This window comes from Charadrius vociferus, unplaced genomic scaffold (assembly GCF_000708025.1).
Source record: "Charadrius vociferus isolate BGI_N301 unplaced genomic scaffold, ASM70802v2 scaffold751, whole genome shotgun sequence".
Lineage (NCBI taxonomy): Eukaryota > Metazoa > Chordata > Aves > Charadriiformes > Charadriidae > Charadrius > Charadrius vociferus.
The window spans coordinates 66,968-86,632 of record NW_009646956.1 but is presented as its reverse complement, the minus strand read 5'-3'; the positions used below and the strand labels follow the sequence as shown (position 1 = coordinate 86,632).

The 19,665-nt window shown below is 48.5% G+C and overlaps 1 protein-coding gene across 1 annotated transcript in view; it reads left to right on the top strand.

Annotated features, from left to right (window-relative positions):
• The window catches only part of GRIK4 (glutamate receptor, ionotropic, kainate 4), a 137,278-nt gene extending 129,763 nt beyond the window's left edge, over nt 1-7,515 (top strand). Inside the window, exons 17-20 of the mRNA XM_009895148.1 lie at nt 1,901-2,126; nt 3,558-3,686; nt 6,500-6,618; nt 7,150-7,515. Coding sequence (XP_009893450.1) covers nt 1,901-2,126; nt 3,558-3,686; nt 6,500-6,618; nt 7,150-7,515 — 840 coding nt within the window. The remainder of the gene's footprint in view (nt 1-1,900; nt 2,127-3,557; nt 3,687-6,499; nt 6,619-7,149) is intronic.
• Nucleotides 7,516-19,665: the final 12,150 nt, after the last annotated feature.

Here is a 19,665-nt window from a genome sequence, read left to right as displayed (position 1 = left end):
GATCTTAGCTTTTACAGGAGAGTCCCTCAGGTTGGGTAAGCAAAGAAATGTTTGCAAACCACAGGTAGGCGAGCATATGTCAAAGTGCTGGAGTCTGTGTGTGGTCAGTGGCACTGAGAACAAATAAGTCAAGTGTATGCAAACTTATGTGTGCCATTGAGCCCAATTTAAGTTTTATCTTCCCTGCTCTATTCAGAAGGGAAATAAATGAGTGAATCTTTTCTGCAGTGCTCTGAATGCACAAAGAACTGCTTGAGGATTATTTATTTATTACTTGTTGAAATTCTGAGAGGAGAGAAAGCTTTTTTCACTTTTTCCCCACCTCTGAGTCTGAACTGAATTGGGAAGCCTGAGAAATCTCTCGAGTGAGCCTGAGCTTTTCAGCCCAACTTTACACCCTCCAGGGTTTGGCAAAAAGCTACTTTTAAGCAGAACATTACATCTAAAATGAGCTGAACAGTGCCCAAGTGACTAAGGTGGTTGTATACAAGGCACTCGCTTAGTTCTTTTCAGGAAGGCTTTCAAGTTTAAAATCCCGACTGTAGCTTTGCGCTGCCTGGCGGGTGCTGGAGTCACTGGTATCAGAGGAGAAATTAGCAAAAGATGTTACTGTACCATTTGCAACGTTTGAACTATGTTGGGATCCATTTGCCTCTGGTGTAACGATGGGGGGTCAAACGCGGGGATGGATGAAGCAGGCATGGCTGAGGCTGTCCTCACCACCCCTCGGCTCCTGGCTGCATGAGGCGCATGTCCGCTGCTGAAGCACCTTGCTGTGTCCCCTGCCAGCAGTTTCCCCTGACACTACTACGAAGGATTAAGGTTTAAAAGTGCAGTAGATTGGGAGTAAACACACCGCCTGTTCGTCTGTCCCTTGCCCAAGTGGCTTCAGCCAGAGGACAGAGCTGGGCAGACGAGGACAGTAACTAGGTCAGCAGCAGGTTCCCTCAGGCTCTCCAGCACGGCTCGCCAGCCACCGAAAAGGAGCCCTTGAAAGTGCAATGGCAGGAGGTGCCTGGCAGCACGTCTCGTACCTGCTGCCTTGGCCGGGAGGGGAGGGGGTGTAAGGGATTCTGCGTGCTGCAGAATGCAAGTGTGAGGGGAAAGGGGCAAATTCAGAAACTCCTAATGTAGACCAGAGTGTGTTTATCTTCACTCCTTGTACAACCAGGTTTCACTCTTTGCTCAGCACAGGCAAGAGAAAGTAACCGTAGTCAGCTTTTCTCTCAATCAAACCAAGGTGGGTTCAACCACCACCGAAGTCTGAGGATTTGGGGTGGTTGAGCTTTAGTTTACTACAGTCAATGAAAAGACTCCAGTTCTCTTAAGTGTATACTTCGATTTGCCTTACAAGGGGGCGAACCAAAATCTGGATTCAGGGAGCAAACAAACTCCAAAGAGCTTTGGCGCTGCCCCCAGCCCTCAGTGCCCTTCTCAGGGTGATGGTGTCTGGCTCTGACGCTGATGAACTGTTAAGCACAAGGTTACAGCGCCAGACGATAGGGTGTGAGCTCGACAGGCAGCATTCAGTGGTTTAAATCAGGCATGCACGAGCTATTTCTTCTGGCTTTTTTTTTGTATGTTTTTGATATACTGGTATGGAAACTATGTATTTTGCTAAAATTGAATTTATGCAAAGAGCTTTGCTGGAACCTATTGGAATTAGGTATGCATTTCATGCTCGGCTTTTCCAACAAAGTCTCGAATCCACCAAGATATTCGCACTCTCAATCTCATTGGAATAAGTGGAGGTTAGGTATCTAAATCCTTTTGAATCTGGCACCAAATCTGCTTTGACTCCTTTCCCCATTGTGGCCTTTTCACAGTGGTGTCTGATTTGGGGTTTATGTTGCAGCAGGATGCTCCCACCTTAGCTGCGCTTGCCTCCTTTCTCCTGCAGAACTCCCGCTACCAGACGTACCAGCGGATGTGGAATTACATGTACTCCAAGCAGCCAAGCGTCTTTGTGAAGAGCACGGAGGAAGGGATTGCACGCGTACTGAACTCCAATTACGCCTTCCTGCTGGAATCCACCATGAACGAGTATTATCGTCAGCGCAATTGCAACCTCACGCAGGTCGGGGGCCTTCTGGACACCAAGGGCTACGGGATTGGCATGCCCGTCGGTAGGCAGTGAAGAAAAATTCTAGTCCTTCTCAGCTGTCGGCAGAGGACCGGAGCATTTGAAAGGCTGAACCGGCTCTAAAGCCAATGTCACGTTTCACAGCTCTGCCCAGGGTCATTTTTTATCTAAGGAGGAAAACCAAATACATTGCAATTGCCCACTGTGCACGCTCAGAGCCAGATGTGCGAGACCCTCCTCTGGTCCAGAGCCATGTGACACGCAACTGCGGCTCTTTGAATAATTCCTGTGAAAGATGTTTCAAAATTGTTTCTTATTTTCTGCATATATGCTCTTTGCTGGCTGTTTCCCTTTTGAACCAGTGTTTTTGAATCGCTTTTTGCTCCTTGTTTTATCTCAGAAGTGCTGTAAAAGTAATGCTGTTGCAACTCTTGTAGTTCTTAGCACAAGTTTCTTAACAGCTGGTGGTTCTTAAAACTCCAGGACAGAGAATCAGGCAATTCAGCGACTATCTCCGCTAATAATCAGGTTTAACAAATGCAGGGGTTTTGTCTTTCAAATATGAGAGCTAGGAAGAGAACATCATCTCCCAGGGCAGCACAGAAAGAGGATGTAGTATTTGTTATTCCAAGCCACCGGCTGATCTTTCAGCCAGTCTCGCAGGCTCGGGAAGCCTTGTTCCTGACCTTTAAGCACCTGCACTTAGCAATACAAAGTTAAGCTGAATTACATAAGGACCGATACACAAACAGTCACTATAGTTTAGCTAACATGCGTCAGCTTGTAAAGTCACAGTAACCTGATCGTGAGTACAAATCCTTACTTTTCAGGACTAAATTTGTTCTGACATTGTCTTGTTAAACAGTGAAACCGTAGCAGATAAGAAGAGCAGAAAGCTGCTTGCTGGGACAATAGTGCAGAGTTACACGGAGAGCTGTGGTCTTTCCCACGGCCCTGCTTCGGGATCTCCGATAGCAGCCATGACGAAGACTGCAGCAGGGCTCGGTACCGAGCACAGCAGTGAGCCTCCTCTACCGTGAGCATTTGGGCTTGCGTGCAGGTTGAACTTGCTGCTGTTGCAGTGCACCAGTTTGAGGGAAGGAGTGTTAGAGCAGGGCTGAAGTTGAAGGTGGAATGACAGGAGAGGGACCTCAGTGGGCCAGAGCAGCAGCAGTGCGATACTGAACCGCCTGTCCAGACCCTGCCCCTGAAGCCAGAGCTCCCCCTTATAAGGGACCTCTTTAAATGCCCTGTGTGGGTCTTGGCGGACAGGCCAAATTACTGTCTCCAAATGCCATTAACTAGCTGACAGCCCCAGCAGGGAGGCTGCAGGTGTCAAGGGCTTACATGGACTAAAGTCCCTTTGAAACCGTTCACAGATGAGCTGTTGTAGCCGGGCACGCTGGCAGGGCACGGTGGCGGGGAGGAAGGCTGGCCAAGGCGGTGTCTTACCACGTACCTCTTGGTGTTGCAGGCTCTGTGTTTCGCGACGAGTTTGACCTGGCCATTCTCCAGTTGCAAGAGAACAACCGCCTGGAGATCCTGAAGCGGAAGTGGTGGGAAGGAGGGAAGTGCCCCAAAGAGGAGGACCACAGAGCCAAAGGTAAGCCACGCCACTCCAGTAGCGTGCTGAAGGGACCAGGCAGCAGAAGCAGCCTTGCCAGCAGTGCGAGGATGCATGTCCCTCTGCACATGAGCGTGCTGCCAGGGTTTCTGCCTGAGAATTACTTTTTCCCCTTCTTCTGACCTGAGATTCCTTCCTTCACTATTCAAGGAGAAAGCCAAACAGCTCTGCTGTGCCTCATGCTGTGTGTTTTTGCCTGGGGCAAAGATAGCGGGAACAACCAAATGACAAATATTGGAGGCATATGGAGGGTAAATTAGCTTCTAATGAATGTCTGCAGCATTACATGGGAAAATGGATGGCTAAAGGGATCAGACCAAAATCCTGGGTTCCTTCAAGGGAGATGGATCTCCACCACAGGCCTGCTGGTTAATGGCTCCAAGTGAAAGCGCCTTTTAAACAGCCAAGGGAAGGGACACAAGGACTTTATTAGTACATCTGTAAACTGAGGAGCAAATTCTTTTGGGTAATGCTATGCAAATTGCCACAAAAGCTACCACATTAGGCTGATGTCCCAGCGTGAGAGCAGTTGCCAGCTTCACGCAGTTGCTGCACTTTTTAGTTTTGGCAGTCACCCTTTCCTCAGCAAGTGCTTTCCGGGAGGCCAGCAGGTCCCCCACTTGAAAGGACAGTCTTCTGATCTTTCTGAGCGCAGAGACGGGGAGCCAGGCTGGGTCCATGGTAGCTCTTTTGTTCTCCGGACATTGCAGCGGGTGGAGGTGTGTGTGTCTGTGCAGTTCGTGAGCTCGGCTGGATGTGACCCTGTGGGGACCGTGAGCCGCTGCTCCCTGATGGGCAGTGCTGCGCTGCAGGCAGCCCCGACTGTTGGTCTCGAGGCAGGAGGTGTTGGCTGCATGTAAGACATCAGGCGTCAGGACAAGGTTATAAGCTGTTAAAGAAGTTACTTTTGAAGGCGAGCAGGCACGTGGGAGACTTTTTTCCTCTGTGGACTGTGCAAAAAGCATCTCTGAAATGGAATCTAGTCTGTGGGCTGGTTTGAGATGGCTTTGGAAGGAGGTGGCTGGGAAGCGGGCTCCTGGGCTGTTGCTGGCACTACCCGGCATGCTCTGTGACCCTCGACAAGTTTTTCTGCTGTATTGTGCCCTCCGTCATGGCTCACTTTCTCAGTTTGGGAAATGAGGAAGGCTGTAGCTTGCAGTTATGTGTATATGGAGGAAGGAAATACCTCTCAGGTGAGCTTGGGAGTGGGTGTCTGAAGTGGCACCCAAGTAGAACGGTAGGAGGCTGCGGAGGGAGGTACTAGCCCTAAATTCAAATTTGAGAGCTGCTGGGAGGAGAGGTGGCCTTTATCTTGGGTCTAAACTGTGATCATGGGCTGTGTTTTCCACCCTGCAATTGCTGTCTTAGTGGAAACGTGTCTCTGCAAAGGGCTGATTTACAGAGTCACTAGATTGCTCCGGAGGCAGTGCCAAAAGAATGACGGAGGAGGAGGGAGAAATGTGACCTCCTAAGTTTTAGAACAAAACAGGTCAGCGATTTACAAGGATTTTGGTGAGATTTTATGTCTAAAAGCCACGCGGAGATTAAGTCAATAAATCATTGATTCTTACACTTTGATTTAATGTTACAGAGGGGAGAGGAAGATTTTTATAGATGTTCTTGTTGAGTAATGGCCTCATACAGTCACCTCAGTGCAAAGCACCGCATGCTTTTTAGTAATCAATCCAATCAGGGGCCCAGTCCACTGGAGACCCCAAACCAACAAACACAGGAGAGAAGAGCTGTTTCTCAGACAGTGTGTGCTGAGGCCGGTGCTGCTCCCCGGCTCCTCTCGGGGTCCTGTTCTGCAGGGCCAGGTTGGAGGCACAGCCTGTGGTTTTGGGGACCCTGGTCATGGTGGGAAGCGGGGTGACAGCCCCGGCACATGGAAAGCTCAGGCCAGGTTTTGGAGGGGTGGGTTTCCCTTCTAACTGGTGAGCTTTCTGGAGTGCAGACTGTGTAGGACAGAGCTGGCAGCTGCTGTGCGTGGGCTTTAGTCCGTCCCCTACGTGGAGCTGTCTGCCTGCGTGGCATTTGGCCCAGGGTGGCTGAATGGCTCTTACAATCAGCGGAGATGGCAGTCATCCCATTGTAAGGGGTATGTCCAAGGGAGGCGAGATGAGTCGTCCCATGGAAGGGGCTGGTTCCTCCTCATGGGCCAGAGGGGGCTGGGCAGAGAGCACCCGACCCATAACCAGGGACCCCACTTGGTCACCGTGTAGTTTCAGACAGTGTTGGGTCCTGGTTTGGTTTGGAACCTCTCCTTGCTACTGCAGTACAAGCAGCTGTAATCATTTTTCGCCAGCACTTTGTAATGCAATCAAAGGAGCTTTTCTTGGTGCCAGCTTTCTTTAAAGCCCTTTCTTGTCTTCTTCATCTCTGCTTCTTTAACAACATTGCTCATCTGCTTTCGTGAAGTTCAAAGCAATGAGAGCTGGGTGAATAATTTGCAGGGATTAATGGGCCCGATTGATCTCTCATTTTTTCCCCTGTTTTCAGTTTGTCCACAAATTGCTTTGTAGTTCCCTCCAATGTACTTGCTGTTTATCTGCAAAATCATCATTTCTGAGAACACGTCTTCGATCGTGCAGTTATTGCAAGTCATCCAGTTTGCCATCTGAGTCATGCGGTTAGTTATTAATAGGACAGTGCTGGCTATGTGTTTTTTGGTCCCTGGCTGGGTATGTGCAATGCCAACTAAACAGAAAAGAGTTGGGATTTCTGTACAGCAATGCTTGCAATTAATGTTGTGTCTGCCTCTCCACAGCATTGTCTCTTCTGCTTTATTGTAGGCCTGGGAATGGAGAACATTGGTGGAATCTTCGTGGTTCTCATCTGTGGCTTAATCGTAGCAATTTTTATGGCAATGCTGGAATTTTTGTGGAGCCTTCGGCACTCTGAACAGTCAGAGGTAGGACCTGAAAGTGTCCTGAGGGGATAGTGTGTGTTTATTGCTATGTGCAGGGTGCACAGCAGTGTAGTGCTCTGGAGCAAGTCATGCACCCAGGCTGAGATGAGCATTCCTGGTAACGAGACCTCAAAGGCACGAGAAGGCTAGGTGCACTGTGCAGGGTCTAAAATGCAGGAGCTTCTCGTGCACTCCTACTAAGGTGGAGTCTGTAGGGATGCTCCAAGGGCTTTTGAAGGGATGAAGGATGTATACAATGTGCAGGTACCTTTCCTGGAGATGGGATCATCTGAGGATTTCTACCTGCCATGGGTTTGGGTCTTATGTTGATCCAGAATACAGGAGGGTCTCTGACAAGAGGTGGAATCTGTTGTGCTAGATCAGGCACGAATATCCAAGCATTGGTTTCAAAATCCAGTTGCCAGATTCACGACCGAGTCCATAACACTTTGGCATCAGAATCCAGAGCAGATGCAGCGCTGCTGGGCTCGCAGCTTACTTAGGTGAGCAGTATGTCTCGGGTCTGCCTTCCAGGTGTCGGTGTGCCAAGAAATGGTGACGGAGCTGCGCAACATCATTCTCTGCAAGGACAGTTTCCACCCTCGTCGGAGGCGAGGGGGAATGATACGGACTCGCCCCGTTATCCCGGAGGAACGCCGAGCCCGCAGCACAACCACGCTCAGCAATGGGAAGCTGTGCAGTGGGGGTGAGCCAGATCCCCTGGCACAAAGACTGGCACAAGAAGCCGCCCTGGTTGCCCGAGGGTGCACGCACATCCGAGTGTGCCCCGAGTGCCGCAGGTTTCAGGGCCTCCGGGCACGGCCGTCTGCGGGCTCACCCGCACAGAGCGAAGAGAGCTTGGAGTGGGAGAAGACCACCAACAGCAGCGAGCCCGAGTAACGCTGGGGCAGGGGGCGTTGGGGTGGGCCGAGAGGGTCCTGTTCCATTTTACAGAACACGGACTTGTACAATGTCAACTTGTTTTTAAATTAAAAGCAGTTACCCAGCTTCTCCAGAGCAAGGCGGACCTTTGGGCTGACGTGCAGGCCTGGCCGGAGGGATGGCTTTGGTTTCGGCGTCCGAGAGGACGCGTGTCTCGCTGAAGCCGACGCAGCAGGAGCGAGCTCCTCTGGCTGGCCTGTCTCCAGTGGTTGTCTCCGTGCCACCGTGCGGCTCCGAGGCAGGAAGGAGGGACGTGGTGGGTAACTGGTGTAGCAGATATTGCCCACCCAGGGGAACTTGCAACTTCTCCACCCCAGGCCGGGAGAAAGGATGCTGGCGCCGTCTCCCCGTCACGTAGACTTACCAGGGGATGTTCTCAAAGGGCGGGGGGAGGGTCTTTTTATTTGACGTGGATAAGGGATGGGAAGGGAGGAGTCATTGTTTTGTTTTGGTTTATTTTGGGTACGTCAGGACCTAGTCTCCAAGGCACCAGGTTTCAGGTGCTGAACTCTTCTTCCTTTTCAGAATGTGGCAGGTGGACGGAGGGAGGGATGGGACACGCTCCCTGTGAGAAGCAGCATTTGCTGAAAGTCCGTTTAAGGAGTTGTTAAAATACATATATATAGAAATATATATATATGCATAGATATATATATATTGCAATGCCAAAAACCAACCAACGAACACAGTGAACTCAAAGAGGCCTTGAAACGCCTGGAATTTCAGGGGTTCTGTGTCTTTTGTTTAGTTCTGGGGTTATCTTTTGCTTTTTTTCCTTTCTATTGTTGGGGTGCGGGTGGGGGAGCCTTTTGAGGAAGGTGAGGCGGGAGCAGGCGAGAGCGGGGAGCACGGGGGAAGGCCGCCCCTTCCTGCCAGCCGAGGGAGGTGGTATTTGCTGCCCACTGTCGCTCCCCAAAGCATCCGTGGCCTGTGCTCTGCACGCTCCCGAACAAGTGACTCCGAGCTCTGCCCCAGGCTCGCAAGCTCCCCTCGTCCCTGACCCACGGAGCACCCTCAGCTTTGAGGGTGACTTACAGCCCATGTCTGGCAGCGACGATGCCGCGCAGCATTTGAGAAAAACATTAGCCCGGGATCTGGTGTGAGGAAAATATTTACTTCCCTAGCAACAGCAGCAGCTCACCCTCTGCTTGGTACAGACGTGGGTTTTACACTGATGAGTTTAATTTTCTGATTGAAAAACAAATTCTATGCAATTTCTGATTGTAAAAGGAAAGAGATGACAATGGAGAGGGGCAGGGGAGATAAAGCCTTGAGTGAAGGTACATCCTGTTCTTGAATTGTTTTCTTTTCTTTTTGTCTTGAATGTACTGAAATAAAAGATGTCCTTGTATAATCATGCTTTTTTTTCCTCTTTCCTTCCCTGTCCGCCCTCACAAAAGTCGTGAGACAGTTCAAGACCCATCTGCTCAGGGAGAAACCCAGCAACTCCCCCGCTGAAAGGGAAGAGGTGCTTTGGCTGGTGCAGGGCTCTGCTGCCTGAGTGTGTCCGCGCTCGTGGTGTTGCTGTTATCTGTAGCTGAATGGAAATGGGAGTAAAAAAGAAAAGGCCAAAAAAAGAAAGCCCAAGATACATGGTGGTAAGGGGGGAAAGAACCAATAACCAACAGCAGTGCAGTCTGTCCACGGTTCTGTGTGTGCGGTGAGGACCACGGCAGCTACAGCCTTCCCAGAGCTGCTGTTTGGAGCCTGGTTGAGCAGGGGCAACCCGCGTTGGGTACAGCGGGTCCAATCCATCTCGTTATCGCAGACCGGAGTCTGTCTCCAGCAGGTGTTTCTGAGGAGGATGTGCAGGGAAAGGGTGATGGGCACGTTAGGGTTGTTCTGTTGTTTCCAGCAGTGTGTGAAAAGGAGTGCCTGCCACATGGCGACAGTAAAATGTGCACGCTCAGAGAGTGCTCGTGCAACAGGGAGGCGAGGATTTAGAGCTTGTTATGCAGGATGTCATGTGAGATGTTCACCAAGGTCCTTTCTGGCCTTCATGTCTGTAAATCTGCGGGATGTTATTCTCTCCCTGACTAAACAGCATGGTGAAGGTGCGAGCATGAAATGAGGTAAGGCTTTGTCAGAGCCCAGGAATCCGGTGCCATGGGATCAAAGGGGCAGATCCTCAGCTGAGGTAAGTCAGCAAAACCTCCATCCCTGCACTCTGCAAGGAGCCAGGCTTAGGCTTTCAAAGTACTGACAGCAGTGCTAGAGATACCTGAGTGTGCCTGTGTTGTGTTTAAAGGCTGACATGTTTTTACGAGCTGCAGAATATATTCATCAAAAAGAAGCTGCTTTTTAAAATTTATTTACAGATTAGCAGAAGAAAAGGCTCCATGAATCATTTATCAGACCTGATGTTTTTTCACCCCTTCACCGCTGTGAATAAAGAGGGATCTTGACAGAGCCAGACATTATTCCTCTGCTTCTCCAAAGATTTTGCAGTCATCTGCTCAGACAGAGGATGTCAGGAAAAAAATTATGAGAAACCACCTGGTTCCTCACTGTCTTTGCTTTTTGTCTCTCCTGTTAGCTTGCTCCACCCCTATGGTATTTGATATCTGGGTCTGTATTTTAAGATTATTTTAAGATTTTTTTTCACATCCCTCTTGCCCTATTCTCTCTTTTTAATTTTTTTTTTTTTTAAATGTGAAGAATGTTTGTACTTGGAGCAGAAATGGACCTCAGAAGAGGAGTGGATGGAGAAAAGCTGCTGTCATTTGGATGCCTTTTCTAGTGTCTCTGTAGGTCCTGTATTTTCTGCTCACCGGTAAATACCTACAGGTTTTACACTGGAGGGACCCCACAGCAAACAGCTTTATGCATATGCCTGGGTGTGTACTTGTATGCATTTGTATGCCCAGGTGGGTTTACGTCTCACATGTTCTCTCCCCAGTTTTTGCTCTCATCTTTGAAACCATTGGGGGGGCTCTTTTGCTCAGCCAGCCCCAATGCTAATGCAGTTCAAGGTCTGGAGTGGTTTGCCGTCCAAAAGGCGCTTTCCCAGTATTGCCATCTCCTGATAAAACTTGAGTAATTCTAGTAAGATACCTCTGCAAATTCCATCGGGAGCTAAAGATTAGATCAATTAAAATGTAATACTTTGCTTTATTCCTTCTAACTGTTCTGTTTGATCCTCCTGCTGTTCAGGGAGCCCGGCAGCGGGGCCGGGGGCTTGCATCTCTCCCTGCAGTGACAGCCAGTCCTCCAGCCCGGGCTGGGTTGACAGCAGTCTGGCAGGTTCCTAACTAAAAGGCCTGGGATCTCTCTTCGTGCGCTAAAACCCATGTTTGTGTTGTTATTCCGGGCAGTTCCATTTTCACCTAATGATAAAAAGCTATTTTCTCCTCGGAGGTTGCATGGGTGAAGGTATTAACAAGGCTTGGACTAGCCTGGGGGCATTTACTGAACTCAGTGGCGTAAGTGAAATAGAAAAGGGTTGTTCTGTCAACCGTAAGAGCCCACAGGACTTTGAGAAGAAAGGTGAGCTATAAATTATAAAATAGAGACTGAACCCTTTGTACCTTAGTGCTCCTGAGGCAGGAATCTTTTTAACCACTTCAGATCCACAGAAATCTTCCCTGCTTCTGCCCTGCCAAGTCCGCTTCTCTCCTTGAACCCCGAGTGCATCACCAGGTAAGTCACCCAAAAGGTGGAGGAAGAGGCGAAAGGGAATAGCTATTTTTTGGGTGGGTTGTTTTTTTGGTTGGGTTTTTTGGTTTTGTTTGGTTTTTTTTTTTCAGAGATCCAGAGTTACAGACAGGGTCTGGAGAGGTATGAGTCCCAGCAGTCATATGTAAGCTGGCAGAGATACCAACAGCACTGGTAACTGTCGCTGTGGGCACAGGGTAGCTGGGCTAGACACAGGAATGTAGGTAATGGGTTTTAATGGTTCTTGGGTGATGAGTGTTTGAATGGTAAAGACAACCCTTGGGAAAAAGAGGGGACCTGTAGGTGAAGTCTGGTTAGTGGAGTCTGGATGATGACTGCTTTCTAAGCTTATGAAAGAGCAAAGAAGCAAAGATGGGCTGCTTTGGTGTGGTGTTTGGAGTGATGCTGTCACAATTTGGCTATGAGAATGCTGGCATGAGTGACCGAAGTCCCCTCCGTTGGCTTTTGTTTCATTTAGCTCTGAGATTAATTACCTGCAAGATAGGAGTTTCTCTCTACTTCACTTGTGTATCCAATGAAAGTGATGAAATTTCTCGTGGTGCATAAAATATGGCTTTGCCTTGAGGGGGGGAAAAAGTAGCAGTGCCCATCAGGTGGAGAGCCAGTCTCCGGAGGTCAGAGCATAAAGCCTGCCAGCGAGGCACAGCTCCAAAGCAGGAGAGATAGCCCTGGTGACCTAGAGGCGTAAGTGGAGGCAGAATCAGCCAGTGATCTGCGAAAGGAACTGCAAACTGCCATCAGAAAGGGTAAAAAGTAAGTCTGGGCTCACACTTGGCACTTGTAAGTCCGCTGAGTTTTGTCCCTCCGGGCCAAATATCTAGCTGTGGCGAGACAACACGTCCGCCTGCAGCAAGGAGCTGCAACTTGAACAGAGGTAGCAGAGCAATGGCTGGGCGTGCCGAAACGCCGGCTGAACAGAGGATAAAGCACCCACAGTTCCAGAAACCCCATTAGAGTTTGATGGGCACTAACTGATTGAAAATACAGAGCTGAAGTCTTTTGGGTACAAAGTAGCACTGATGAATTCAGTATAAATAGACTCCTCCGGAACTTGATACCGCACTGGGAAAATCAGCCCTGTATCAGCAGGATGGGACAATGGGCAGGTTTATGCATCCTTTGGGGAGGTTTTTTTTCTCTCCGAGGGGGAATCTGCTGTGCTCCAGTTGAGTTAATAGTCTGATTTGTGGCAGGGCTGCAACATTTCATCCCAGAAAGCATTCCAGCCAGCAGATGAGGATCATCTGCCTCGCCACCAGTATGCAAGGGGGGAGGTGTGTGGCAGTCCATCACCAGCACAAAGGGCCACACAGCAGCGGCTCTCCCACAGCTCTGCTGAGGCCAGATCAGTAAGAAATGAAGGAAGCTGGCTTAATTAACAAAGGCTTTCTCCTCTGCTGTGTTTAGGTCTGCAGATATCAGTGTAGCTGGCAGTTCTCAAAGACTGAAATGACAGTAGTTGGCTGTAAAAGAGATAACTGTCAGATTAGCCGGTACATATCTTCTGCCTAGGTTTTCTATATCATACCTATCTTGAAGCATCTCCATGTATCAAAGGGACGAGTTGGCCATTTGCCTTTAAAAAGTACCCTTTCCAATGTGATAAATAAAGGTCTATTACAATGGAAAGACCTAACATTTCTTGTTTATTGACTTAGGCTGTTTTGGAATAGTATTTTTTGTGCTTTGAACAATTTGTACAGACTAATCCTTTCTGTTGTTTTTATTGTGGTGCTTGTGTTTTCAGTTTCTCATGTATTCAGCTTAGGGTGCAAGGGAGAGAAAATGTCTGTTAGAGTGTGAAGGCAGTGAGAAGGGCTGTTCCTGACAGACGGAGGCTCTTCTCACGGCCCGTCAGGACTCCTGCGGTGGCACATCCTCGGCTCCTCTAAGTCAGCTGGGAGCTGTGCGCTAGGGAGCTTGTCCAAAGCGGCTGCTAAAAATCCAAATTGGTGTGCAGCATGGAGAACAGAGAGGACTTGCTGCTTTGTTTGGGACAAAATGTTGACTGAGGTAAGGGGGAATTTCACTGACATTGGTGAGAAGACAATTTAGACCAGTATGGGTGAGACCTGTGCTTTTTCAAACCTGTTCTCTTCTGTCTTTTTTCTGTCTCTGCCTTCCAACCACCTTTCTCTTTCCTATTCATCCCCCAAATACTCCTCCTCATGTTGCTCAGTCTCAGAAAAAAGGTCTCACATTGGCTTTTGCCTGAACTCCCAGGTAATGTTCCTGAATGTAGTCTTCTGGCTTTTCAGGCTTAGCTCTTGCTGAGCTGAGATTTAAAGCCATTTATTTCAAAGCCAAAAGTGAATGCAAATGAGGGGAAAGAACTAGGGGAGGAGAAGAAAAAAAGACGTCTTATTCCCAGGTGAGCACTAAAATGTCTGATCTGCCTGCCTAAAACTGATTGTTCTTCCAGAGTCTACAGTAAATACCCTTGCGTGTTAGCACAGCTGCAGAGGATGGTCTGATTATTGCTTGCTGAACTAAACTGGGACAAGGAGGTGAACACACAGCCTCTGGTTTTATTCCCAAGCCATTGATCAGCCACAACATCTTTAGCCCTCAGAGGGCTGAAATGGAGGTCACGACATAGTAGGGAGCCAGCCATTAGCAGGACGCTACCAAGCGTCCACGCTCTGAGGTCCTGTGAGTCAGATTGCTCTCTTCTGGGAGGAAGGTTTGTTTGTGGGCTGTTTCAAGTGGCCCTGGCACGCTGCTGGCCATCTGACCAGGTCAAATGGTTGAGTATTTCTATTTGAAGCTAGACCTTGAACGTAAAAACGGTTTAGGAGATGCAATAGATAGGATATTGGGAAGAATTTCTTTACTGAAAGGGTCTTGATGCACTGGAACGCATTACCCAGGGCAGAGGTAGAGTCCCCGGGGCAGTGGTGGAGTCCCCATCCCTAGAGGTATTTAAGGGTCATGTAGATATAGTGCTCAGGGACATGGTTTAGTGGTGGGCTTGTCAGTGTGGGGTTAATGATTGGACTAGATGATCTTACAGGTCTTTTCCAATCTAGGACATTCTGTGATTCTCTAATAGTTACTCTGACCAAGCTGTTCCATTATAATTTCTCTATGTGGACACTGTATTTCAAGGGGGCATCATTATTCTGGAATGAAGCACCCCTTTTTTTCTGGTTTAGTTTTGGAGAAAATCATGTCCACATGGAGCTGTTAGAAAGCAGCAGCAAGGATGGCAAAACTGGATGGCAAATATGCCACCAAGCCCTAGCAGGCACAGCAGGAGATGCTCTCATAGAGAACGCTATGCTCTGGCTGGCCCATGCTCTGCTCACAGTTATTTCTGTCTGCGGTGGCCGTTGTGTCCCAGCAGCAAGAAGAGCAGCGAAGCTATCACTCTACCAGCTTGCTGATCCACGTCACACTTTGAGCTAAGTCTGCATCCCTTTCCTGCTTGGGCTTTCTTGACAGTGAGATAGGGATGAAGACCTGCCCAGCAGAGGAAGGCTGGGGCAGGGTTTGAGGCGCAGGGTGGGAGACCACAACCGCTCACTATTGCTGCACCAGCAGCACTCGCTGAGGCTTTGGGAACATCCCTTTGCCACCCTGGGCCTCCACTCTGCCTTGTAAAATGGGGATGCCCAAATACTTCCCAACCTCATCGTCTTTACTAAATACCCTGTCAGATAATAGAAGTGGAAAAAATTCTTTGGATTAATGTGTAAGACTGGAGGGGGTCTGGCAAGGTTTAATCTGTTCATGTTTGCAAAGGACTCTGAGAGCTCCGGATGAAAGCAGGTGGAGATTTGCCAAGTGTTTGCTAACATTAATGGTTAATTATTATGAATGCTGGCAGCCTATATACTCAACCAGCATCGTGCTCCGAGTGAGATCCAGACCTGTAATGGAGTTGTTACACACACAAGACGGGAAAAGACAGCTTCTCACTCTGTTTTGTCCTGTTCTCCCAGCCAAAGTCCCATTCCAAAATCATTCGGCAGCAGCACTTTTCTGTCTCATCGTAACAACTAGTTAGGAATCCAGAGCATTTGGCAGAGGAAGATGTAGCCATTTTCATGTCTGGACTCATTTCTGTCTGCTGGTGCCCCTTTTGTCTGACAGAACAGAATGGAAATCGTGGTCCAAAATGAGATGTGTCCCAGCACGTGGGTGCCATGCTGCGCTGCGCAGCAGGGACGGATCCAGGGTTGAGTGGTTTGTCCTTCTTGCTGCTCAGGCTGGGTCAGCGAGCACCTGGCCATGCCGCGGCACTTCCCAAGGCATGAGATGCCACACTGGAGGATCAGAGGAGAGGACCGGGGCTGGCACAGCGGATCGCAAGTGGGTTTGGGGAGTCTCTTCAGTGTGGCAGGACAGCTGAAGAAGAGCGATCCTGGTCAGCTTTGTCCTGCACTGCCTGCCCAAGTTTGGGAGAGAAGCTGCATCGTGATGGCGAGGGTGAGACGGCAGCCAGCTGGGTGAATCTAGCCCCCAGTGTGTGAGATTTGGTTTGCCAGACATAATTTGATGGCCAGCACCATCGCAGCGGTACCTGGGAAAGCTACCTTTATCTAATAGTAGCCATGCAGAAAATGAAATCAAATGAATAAAAGGCTCAAGGTCCATTTGGTCCTATGAACATGCCTAGCAATTGCCAGATTATGAAAATCCAATAGATCTTCAGACTGCACCAGTACTGATTAATTTTTTAATTCTATGTTTAAATGTGCAGTCCGAATTTCTGACGTTGAAAGCTTCCTATCTTTTGGCTACTGATAACATTTTAGAATTATGACCGTGGAGTAATGTTTGCTCTAAAGGTAACTTCAAGGTGCATTAGTCTCAGATAATTGACAGAGACGGAAGAAGTTATTTGGGAAGCACTTATGCAGAACCAAAGATCTGAATGAATTGTTACCTTAAATTAACAGTGTAGTGAGAAGCTGCTTGGAGTTGATCAGCTGGTGGTAGTATTAAATGAAGTCAGGCTTTAAATTTATTAGCAAAATATCTATGAGACAGCGCTGCTATGGATTTATAGGCTAGCATAGTGTGTTAAGGGGTCCAAATCTGCGATGTGCTCTGAGTCCACAGGACTTCCCTGGTTCTGAAGGGAGCAGAGAGCACTCAGTATCTCTCAGGATTGGGCTCTTTAGAGTGCTGGAGCTCAGGTTAGGCCAGCATGGCTAACAGGATTCACACCTTTAACTCCCTTCTTAATCCCCAGATGAAATGAAAGGTCTTCTCTCGACACTTAGTAAATCTCCAATTTTATTTCTCATTATTAAATCATGAAATTCGCCAAAAATGTTTAAATTAAGTGAAAGGAAGAGAGATTTGTGAGGAAATTGAAGTCTCTTTGAGGCAATGAAGAATAATCTCCAAGGATGAAAAAAGTTGGAGTTGCCAAACCCATAAGCGAAAGGATCAAAAAGCTACAGAAAAGAAGTACAAAATTGCATATGTTTCAAATCCTCTCCCCCACCCTCCCCCCCAAAAGCTCTGGTAACTTAAATATAGGGAAAATTATTCTGATAAGCAGCAGAGTCTACTAGATGTTCCTTCCTCTGATGCTGCCACTATCTCCATATGTGGCCCAGAGAAACTCCGTGATCTTGGTGGGTCCATGTCCCCGTGTATGAGAGTGACACTGCTTCCCTGGGCACAGAGAGATCTGTTGATCATTATTAGTGTGGACTGGGAATTAATTTGGTTTACGTGCCTCTGACTAGAATGAGACAGGCCCTGGTTTTGTTTTTGAATAATATAGTGTTAACTGATTTTTCACAGACTGTTGGATTTTTCATCTCAGGAAATTTTTCAAGAGTACATGCATTTTTTTTATTTTTTTTTTTTTTCCTGAAAGGTCTGCTCCAGATCAGATGGGAGTGAAATTAGGGGAGTCTGTGGCTTGTATTCTGGACAGTAAAAGTGTACTTCTGGCTTCAGTATGTAGGAACCCATGAACCCACGTGGACCCTGGTAAGTGCTCCCCCCCCCCCCTTGACAGTGGGTGATATTTATTTGTGGTGCATTAGAAGCGTGAGTAGTGAGGGAAGGACTCTGACCAGAAATTTTTCAGATATTGAGGGTGTTTTTGCTGCTGAGGTTGATCAAGTCCAGCTTGAAAAGTATGAAAATAATGAACTTGGCTTTGGGTTGGCTCTGTCACCACACACGGACATGCCGTTGGAGTGAATGCCTCTTGGGTGGCACTTGTTCTGTGTGCATGAACTAGCTCCAGCATTGCTGAGTACCACCATCAGTATCCCCTGCGTGACCAGACAGGCAGGAAGCAAGTAAAGAGGTGAGCCCAGTTCCCATGGTCTGTTTGATCCCAGGGGAAGGTGGCGGTGGGAAAGAGGGGTGCCTGCCAAGGGAGGGGTCACCCAGGGTGGCCAACCCTAGTAAAAGCTTTGGCAAGCAGATGCTTATCTGCCAGGGAGGAGTAGATTGAGACCCATCAAACTTATTTCACTTGAACAATGAGACAGCAGATGATAAGCACATTCAATCAGGGCTAGCTCGGGCTGAATTCAAACTGGTCCCTAGAAGTGAAAGACTATATTGTGCTAACAATTCTCTGACTTGTCCCGTCTCCGTTGAAATGGTTTTTAATTTAGGCCAGGGGATACATCGGTCACTTTCTCACACTTGCAGCTCTGACCCAGCGGAGGTTAACACCGACATCTGTTATATCCAGTTGATCTGTAACTATAGAAAGCAGCAACTGAAATGTATTTCAAATAAAAATGTAACCCACTGGTGCCAGTCACCAGCTAAAGTATGCTCTATCTGCCTTCTAGCAACTAAATAGCACAGGTAAGCTGTGCAAAAAACATGAGGATTGTTATTAAAAGAGTGTAGCCTCTCAATGCAATGGAGTTCTTTATCTCACTGAAACAGATACGAGAAGTAGGGGGGGAAGGAAAACCAAACAGAGACAAAGCTCTCTCCGGAATGTATTAAAAGAACCAAATAAGCCATTCAGAGCATGTGGGTAGATGGTTTTTTATGGAGTGTTAGCAAGGCAATGTTCATCTGTGCTGGCCCGCATAGGAACAAAATAAAACCAATGTTGTGTCAACAGGGTAATAAGAAAGAACACCAAAGTGCTTTTCTCTTTGTTAAAGGGAAATCAGGCCCGTGAAAGCCATGCATATATTTCAGTGATGACAGCTTGGGCTGCCAGTGCTCTACCGTAAGGAATCCAGGGATGATAGGGTGACCCACAGCAGAAATAAAAGGAGATAGTGCGTGTGATTTGGACCATGCCACCTGAAAACGCTCAACCCTTTCACATAGCAGCAATGGTAGAATTTGCCTCAGGATGTACAGCAGCATGTGAATCTTTCATAATCCTGCATCAGGCAAGGTCGGGAAGTCAGTCAGTCTTTCTCCACCAGTGTCTGATACATATCCAATGCTTTATTGAAAAAGCTGCTGTGTGTGAACCAAGCCCCAGCACTAAGGAGAAGCAGGGAATGGGAGACCAGAGTAGCTGAATTTTAGGAGCAGTAATAGGTTGGGTAACTTCTGAGTAAGCCTAATGCAGCTTTTAACTTCATAGTTGGGGCTTAGGTAATGTGCTGATGGCTTTAACTTTGCCGGTGGTCTGCCCGAGGCTCACTTTGCTTCTTGGGATGGATATTTTCTGCTGAGATATCCTCAATCAAACTGGTTTAGCTCCACAGGTCCCAGAAGGATTGTCTCCTTGGCCTACCATGAATTATCTGCCTCGTGACCATAAACCTGTGGGTGCAAGCCTAAGCCATCAGTCCAGAGACAGGCAGGAAATACATGGCAGAGCAGGAGTTAAACCAGTCTCTCACCCCCTGGGTCCTCCGCCTGAGTAGCACCCACAATGCTGCCATTGTATTCTGCTGCCTCAGTGAAGTGTGCATAAAATGGGGTAAGTAAGAGGATAAAGTTGTCCTGATGATGTTACAGGCTGGGTAGAGCACGTTGATGCGCTGTGGCTATTCAGCCATGACTAATGCAGCACTCCTCCAAACTTCCCTACCTGTGGCAGAAACGAGAGGCTGCGTTTCGGGCAGTTTCTGATTCTTATCGTGTAATCCCAGCAAGGATGGAGATGGGGCACCAGGCAGGCTCGTTGCTAGGCAGATTCATCCGCCACGGCCTTACTCCCTGCATGAATTATTATCTGTCCTTCTGAGGTCATGACCAGCCACTGCTGAGAAGGTGGTGCCACCACTGAGCAAGAAGGAGAGAGGAGAGAAACAAGCAAACTGGTAAAGAGCGGCTGGGCGCTGCCAGCAAAGGGGGGCAGCTGCCGGGCAGGTCGATGCAGGGCGCACGCCACTGGCATTACAGGTCACCAGCACGCAACATTGACCGATCAGCAATTTTTACGCACTGTTGTGGGGCCAGGGCTGCCCCTCCCGCCCCTCCCGGGCAGGTTTCTGGGGCGCCGGGCCGGCCTGGGAGCGACGCCTG